Raw genomic sequence first — 7869 nt, 5'->3', positions numbered from 1 at the left:
TTAATAAAAAAATCCGTGTATCATATCAATTTCAAAATTTGTCCAAATCAGTTGAATTAATTATTTTTATTGATGTATGTGATTATATTAAAATTATCTTTTATTGATAGACTGAAAGAATAGTTTATAGAATGATTTTTCTTTTGCATTTGTGATAAATTTATGTTTAATTGCATGATATCATTTAACTCAATTACTATTTATACATATTTAATAAAAAATATTTGTAGGATAAACACAGAAGAAAAATATTTATATTCATATTATTGAGGGGTCCACCGTAAATTTTTTTAAAAGGAGTATTATGCATATTTCATCTTCTCTCAATAACAACAACCTTACCTACTCTGGTAGCCACGTGATACTGACCTGATCCCAAACAAATTCGGGGAGAATTCAAATTGATATTATTATTTACAGAAGCTTTATTACGTTGAAATAATATAATTATTAAAAATAGTCAATCTATATATAAAATAATGAAAGAGTGATTAATTAGTTTCTATTAAAGAATTATACAATATTTTATTAAAGAAGAGAATAATTTTATTTGTAAAATGAGAAATTTATCTCATTAACTAAAAAAAAAACAAAATGGACAGGTATTAATATTGTCGGGGTTTTATTTTTTTTCTGAAAAATCTTTGTTGGATCCGTGTTTTGTTTCCAACCAGAATACTGTGCAAGTTACTGTCAAAGGAACCGCTGGTTCCTGCAGTAACGATCGTTGATCAAACGGTTTAAACTTTTTTGAGTCACATTTTTGTGTAATTTAATAATTATATCAATTAGTTTGGATGACGAAGATTTCATTCATGTGGCCACAAGAAAGTGATTGAGCAGAACCCACACTTGTCTAGTTTTGTTTCCATATATTAATAATTGTATCCATGTCATTGGCTAAATTGGCTCTTGGAATGTTTCAATACGCAAGTATTCAACTTCACACTCCTATGGTTTGGGATTTGGCAGTAGGAAGAAAGGGATGAACTTTTATCTCAAAAACCATGAAAACTTGCTGATTAAATTTCACTCTTTTAGAAGCTGATTGTGTTTGGGAGCTGGGTTTCTTATTGTTGGTGGAAGAATGAAGGGGGATAGGATTGAAGAGATCAGCACGAGGTTGTTGGGTAGAAGCAGCAGTGGTGGGAGCAGTGAGTCAAGGTGGGTCGATGGCAGTGAAGTGAACTGGGATGAGGTTCCTGTGTGGCCAAAGCGTGATGATGGCAGAGAAGGGTTTGGGTCAGTCAGAAGGAGGCTTTCCAAATTGCCCAAGAGGGTTGACTCATTTGATGTTGAAGCCATGGAGATTGCTGGAACTCATGCTCACCACTCCAAGGTTGATCAATCTTTTCTTTTTGCACTTTTGCCTGGAATTATGATACTCTCAATGTTCTTGGTCTTGTTTAAATTCTGAATATTCATGATTACCAAAGGGAGAGCATTATTCTCGCTTTACAACCTCCACTTCACCATGTTGTATTTAACAGTTCACTTAGAGAAACAAATACCCGTTTTTTATCTTTTGTGCTTATGTGAATCAGGCCCTTTCCTTCTGGCCTACACTTGCTTTGGCATTTAAGACTCTTGGTGTGGTATATGGTGACATGGGAACAAGTCCTCTGTATGTTTTTGCCGATGTCTTCAGCAAGGTTCCAATTAGGTCAGATGATGATGTCTTGGGGGCATTATCTTTAATAATGTATACAATAGCAATTATTCCGTTGGCCAAGTATGTTTTTATAGTCCTCAAAGCCAATGATAATGGAGAAGGTAAGAAAGAGTTTCACTTTGCCCCCAGAATTATGAACATTGATCGTGTGTGACTTAATCTAAATCACATATTAATGGCTCAACTGTAGGAGGAACCTTTGCACTATACTCGTTGATTTGCAGGTATGCAAATGTGAGTATGCTTCCAAATCGTCAACAAGCTGATGAATATATATCTAGTTTTAAGCTCAAACTGCCTACTCCAGAACTAGAAAGGGCTCTAAAAATAAAGGATACTTTAGAAAAAACATCATTTTTGAAGAACCTTATATTGGTGTTGGTTCTTGTGGGAGCTTCCATGATTATTGGAGATGGTATTCTAACCCCAGCAATATCAGGTACATAAGCAAGGAACTTTTTGACATGAACTTTTGTTGTTAGTCTTTTAATTTTATCATATGATCAATGATCCTTACCGTTATGAAGTTTGATCACGAGCAATTGCTTCTTGAGCTAAATTTGTCATACTCATTGCATGAGCTAATATACTATATAAGTTCACTGAGATCAGTCAAGTGAGGTTCCGAAATTCTTCTGTCAGTCCTTCACATCAAATCAGAAATTTTGATATGAACTCTCACTGATTAATTGTCCTTTAGTGAATGGACAGCCATCCTGAATCTTAATGGCATCAAATGCACAAAGGTTTGTAATTAGTCTCCTCTTTGGGGGTGGGGCTGCAGTGCGGGAGTGAAAGTTGTGTGTTGTCTGATAGAGGTTGACTCGATATGTTCACCAAATCTTATTAAGATAGACTCTTTTTTGGCCATATCTCTGAGATGTGAGATCTAACTCAACTTTACAAAATAGCATATAAGGTGAGGTTTTAACCCATTTTTATACTCTATTTTAGGTTTATCTATAGACAATATGGATCTCCAACAATTGTGGTTTCTTATAGGAACTAAATTTTGTTGAGCTAGTTGAATTGACACTTTGCATTCAGTGTCCCTCTCAGATAACGTACAAACATTGTCCTTGAAATTTTTATTATTTGTTTATCTTTTGTTTGTATGTTTGGAAGAATTTTCTTGTGGTGTAACTTCAGTATAATCATGGTGCTTCTTTTATACAGTGATGTCTGCCATAAGTGGTCTGCAGGATCAAATAAAAGGTTTTGGTACTGGTAGGTATATTTTCCCTTTGTATTTTAAATTTTTTTCTGATCTAAGAAAAAAAATAATTGATACCTAATATCAGTGAAGATGAGAAAATTCGTAAAAATTGTGAGGGCTCTGGAAAACTTTTTTCAGATGATATAGCTTTTGATGGATATTCTTTTGGCGGTTGTATGCCTTCTTTTAAAATATAACTATTATCAAAGTCTCCACATATCTCCAAAGAAACGAATTTGTGGCTTTTGATATGAGCTGTTTCTGCTACTTACAATCTAAATAATCTAACAATTTTCTGAAAATTGCAAAATACAAATCCTTTTACGATACTCTGAATTGAATGCAAGATTTCTCAACTTCAAGTAACTAGCTTGGTGCACTTTGAACTAAGAAGATCAAATATGGTTCTCCTACAAAACACCCAGTTAACTTTTTTTTTTTGCTCTTTTTTTCTAAAGATGGTTCAGTTTTTTGTTCCCTTTAACGTTGTCATTCTGGATGTTTAATGTGAAGAACCAACTACTTGTATTTGGATTGTGTCAAGAATATTGGCATTTTGTCATCTTATGGATCTATGGAAAGGAACAAACTCGTATTCTGCACAGCAAAACTTAGATTTGTTGTTCTCATTTTCAGGTGAAGTGGTTGGTATTTCTATTGTAGTCCTGATGGCTTTGTTCAGCATTCAACGGTTTGGTACCAGTAAAGTGGGTTTCTTGTTTGCCCCTATACTTGCCTTATGGTTCTTTTCTCTGGGTTCTATTGGAGTATATAATATACTTAAATATGATATCACTGTTCTGAGAGCATTCAATCCAGCTTATATCTATTTTTTCTTCAAGAGAAATGGTAAAGCTGCATGGTCATCTCTTGGTGGTTGCGTTCTGTGCATTACAGGTAATATCTTTTTGTCATTTCCATGACTTCATCCTGTTGATATTGGAACTGATTGCCATAATATTTGGACATATTTAAGTGTCAACATGGACTTCAATGGTCCTATGAACTTGACCTCTACTTCTTCCTGGATCTAATTAGGGTGTTTGCAGCAATGACCATATTGTTCATTTTCATATTGGGTTTTCTCTTGGAGTTTAGCATTGTGATTTATTAGCTAGTAGATGAGATCATAGGTATACGTGGTTCCTTTACCATGCTTGATAGGATATGTTATTGTAAAATACCTTTGAGGACAAGCATTTGTGTGCAAGACGCATGTAAAACTTGGTGCACAGACTCCCCCTCCCTTTCCCAAAATCTCACTTTGTCTCTAAAACACTTGCACAAAGATGTATCACATAAACGGTTAAAAGACGAAGGGTGGATATCATGTTTAATGATAATGCAGTGGTTACTTGGACTTGAAAACTAATGCTAGTTGGTTATGACTGTTCTTTTCTTTCAAGATAATTTACTCTCAAGTGAACTTTTCTGTTTGTTCTTGCAATTTAAGTCTGGCTTCTAGCAAAAACAATAGAATCTATTTACATGATCTGAAAATATCACATATTTTCATTTTCTGAGTTTTTCCGTATTCAAAATTGATTTTTGTTCTTCTTAATGAGAAGTTCATCCCTTAAGGACAAGTGACAAAAATTATAGAACTTGCTTGTGTTGTGTATTCCTCTGTAGGTGCGGAAGCAATGTTTGCAGATTTGGGTCATTTTTCTGTACCCGCAATACAGGTTTGTGAATCCTCATTTTGTTTCTTTTTATGAGCAAACTATTAATTCGGCATTCTTAGGTCTCTAATAGTTATTTAAATTTCCCCTCTTAAACCTCTTGCATAATTCTTCATGCAGATTGCTTTTACATGCGTGGTATTTCCCTGCCTCCTCCTTGCATATATGGGTCAAGCTGCTTTTTTGACGAAGAACCCAAGTTCTTATTCAAGCATCTTCTACAAGTCGGTTCCAGGTGATATTTTTTGTTTCAATGACGGCTTATTTTAAAACTATAATGAAGAGAATTGAGTTGCGTATAGTAACTGTGATGATACCTGCTGTTCGTGCTTTCTGTGAAGCAGAGAGTCTTTTCTGGCCAGTGTTTGTGGTAGCCACACTTGCTGCTATGATTGCCAGCCAAGCAATGATATCTGCTACATTTTCGTGCATAAAGCAATCTATGGCTTTGGGATGCTTCCCCAGGCTGAAGATAATTCACACCTCAAAAAAGTTCATTGGTCAAATTTATATCCCCGTTGTTAATTGGTTTCTGATGATTATGTGCATAGTTGTGGTTTCAATATTTCAAAGCACAACTGATATTGCGAATGCATATGGTTAGTGTCTCTCATCTCAATTTTCTTGAAGTAATCTTTTTTTTTTAGTTTTTTGTTTTTGGCTCTGGGGTGTGTATGTACACAAGTAAACTTTAGAGGTGAAAGACACTGACTCCGAGAAGAATTAACATCACGTGTCTTCAATAAACTAAAAAAAAACTTGAAAGCTAAACATGACAGGATTTATTGTACACCAGAATTGAAAGGAGAATGTGGTCGATGTAAAAAGGATTTAGGACAAGATTTTATCTCAAACATTTGTTGTAGCGTTTCAAAAACCAACTTGCACCTTGGTGTTGTTATGAACCAAATATTCTTAAGCAGTTAAGTGTATCTATATTAAATGCATTTTAATGTCATTGTTGCAGGAATTGCTGAAGTTGGTGTCATGATGGTGAGCACCATCTTGGTGACCCTTGTAATGGTTTTAATTTGGCAGACTAACTTGCTTTTGGCATTGTGTTTCTGTCTTGGATTTGGTTCAGTGGAGTTAATTTACATGTCTTCTGTCCTATCCAAAATCTTTGAGGGTGGCTGGCTTCCACTAGCCTTTGCTACCCTTTTCTTATCTGTGATGTACACTTGGAACTATGGCAGTGTATTGAAGTACCGAAGTGAAGTTAGAGAGAAGGTTTCAGTGGACACAATGCTTGAGCTTGGCTCGAATCTCGGAACAGTAAGAGTGCCAGGTGTAGGATTGCTATATAACGAGCTTGTGCAGGGCATTCCCTCCATTTTTTTGCAGTTCTTGCTGAACCTTCCTGCACTTCACTCAACTATAGTCTTTGTCTGCATCAAATATGTCCCAATCCCAGTGGTTCCTCAAGAGGAAAGATTTCTATTTCGAAGAGTTTGCCCCAAAGATTACCACATATTCCGGTGTGTTGCCAGATATGGTTACAAAGATGTAAGGAAGGAAGATCACCAAGCATTTGAGCAACTTCTTATTGAGAGTCTTGAGAAATTCTTGAGGAGGGAAGCTCTTGACTCAGCCTTGGAGTTGGAGGGCAACTTAACTGAGGAATTAGACAGTGTCTCAGCAAATGCAAGGGAATCTGATGTTCCTGTTGATACTGGTGCTGATGAGCTTAGTATTCCTCTGATGCATGATCAGAAACTAGAAGAAACAGGAACTTCTTCTGCTGCTCAAGAAGTTGCATCAACATTGCCATCTAGTTACATGTCATCAGATGAAGATCCTAGTCTTGAATATGAACTTTCAGCCCTTAGAGAAGCAACGGAATCAGGATTCACCTATTTGCTTGGACATGGAGATGTGAGGGCAAAGAAAAACTCCTTTTTCTTTAAGAAACTAATGATAAATTATTTCTATTCATTTCTCAGAAATAACTGCAGAGGAGGTACTGCAAACATGAGAGTACCTCACACCAATATCATTCAAGTTGGGATGACATATATGGTCTGACATGGCCATGTTCTTTTCATATTGTGCAATGCTCAGCTCTGGAACATATTGTTATTGGTATTTTCTTTTTCTGTAAACTGTGATTGTTAAAATTTTCTTAGTATATGTGCTGGCTCACAATCGTATAGAAAAGCCAGCGTGTGTGATGTAGCCAACGTGGTTCGTTCACATATGAAGCTGTTTCAGAATCTGTACTTCTTTAATTGTTTCATTTTTCGATTCGCGATGTGAAGTGTTAGTTCATTAATTTATATGGGCCAAACTAGTGAAATTTGAATGATGAAAACAATGTTACCATCTATCGTAAGTTTATCTGATTTGAATTGAATTTTCTCTCATACGAATACATGTGATTCAGAAAAATAATGCAAGTGAACAGATAAGCATGCAAGATCTATAGATTTCGAAAATGGATTCTCTTTGATTGGAAGAAACCCTGACCCATTAATAAATTTTTTATCCTTGAGTTCTTCCTCTGGAAAGAATTAATATTTTGAACTCAAATCTTAACAAACCCAACACTAGGACATAAAACAAGTGAGGAACAAAATGGGAATAACTGTGAGAATTTGGTCCCTTTGTCTGCCATGCATGATCAGAGTTTGGGTTAACGAATTCATCAAATGTTAATGTCAGTTGTTTAAGACGGGTGACTGGGGAACACAGAAGGATAATTTATAATTTATCTTTCAATTATTTAAATTTTTTGGGACCAAATAATTTTTATTTTTAATGCATCAAATTGTGTTTTCTCTCCCAGTTGAAATCCAATTGTTTTCTCTTAATTAAATTAATTGTCAAAAGGCAAAAGAAAGTAATAATAATAATTATATTCATAATTGAATCATTCAATAACTTGAAATAATTTTATTTCATAACATATAAATATAAATATTTGGAGACTGTCTCAAAATTATACTTGCCTACGGCTCATATCAAATATTGGAACAAAGACGATTTTATTGTTCATCAATAATAATTGTTTTTCCTCAGATAAACAAAGGAACTTGACCCATTATATATATATATATATATATATATATATATATATATATATATATATATATATATATATATATATATATATATAAGAATTATTAATATAGGTCGGCTGAACAGCTACAGAAGGAAACAGTGTCTGACTTTCAAAGATTCTGTGTTACAATGAACACTAGCCACACAGCAAGTACTACTAAACCTAAGCCTTGCAACTTGCTGGCTATATTTAAGAATGATTCATTTGTTTACATCAACTTATTGGAGTTAGAGTATTG

The 7869-nt window shown here is 34.6% G+C and overlaps 1 protein-coding gene across 1 annotated transcript; it reads left to right on the top strand.

Annotated features, from left to right (window-relative positions):
• Positions 1 to 841: 841 nt before the first annotated feature.
• LOC114177628 (Potassium transporter family protein) lies at positions 842 to 6894 on the top strand. Its single transcript, XM_028063046.2, has 9 exons — positions 842 to 1339; positions 1545 to 1773; positions 1863 to 2111; positions 2849 to 2899; positions 3525 to 3785; positions 4521 to 4573; positions 4691 to 4805; positions 4915 to 5169; positions 5538 to 6894. The coding sequence occupies exons 1-9, from the start codon at positions 1088 to 1090 to the stop codon at positions 6593 to 6595; spliced, it is 2523 nt and encodes an 840-aa protein (XP_027918847.2). The 5' UTR covers positions 842 to 1087; the 3' UTR covers positions 6596 to 6894.
• The last annotated feature ends 975 nt before the right edge of the window (positions 6895 to 7869 follow it).

Source organism: Vigna unguiculata, chromosome 3 (assembly GCF_037176805.1).
Source record: "Vigna unguiculata cultivar grain cowpea cultivar isolate G323 ecotype 2 chromosome 3, ASM3717680v1, whole genome shotgun sequence".
NCBI lineage: Eukaryota > Viridiplantae > Streptophyta > Magnoliopsida > Fabales > Fabaceae > Vigna > Vigna unguiculata.
The sequence above is the reverse complement of the archived record's forward strand: the minus strand, read 5'-3'. Positions and strand labels throughout refer to the sequence as shown.

What these genes read in the sequence shown, in the direction of transcription:
- LOC114177628 (XM_028063046.2), top strand. Translation starts at nt 1,088, where the DNA reads ATGAAGGGGGATAGGATTGAAGAGATCAGCACGAGGTTGTTGGGTAGA. An exon ending in AATAAAAGGTTTTGGTACTG is followed by an intron (nt 2,900 to 3,524) that starts GTAGGTATATTT and finishes TCTCATTTTCAG; the next exon opens with GTGAAGTGGTTGGTATTTCT. An exon ending in TTGCGTTCTGTGCATTACAG is followed by an intron (nt 3,786 to 4,520) that starts GTAATATCTTTT and finishes ATTCCTCTGTAG; the next exon opens with GTGCGGAAGCAATGTTTGCA.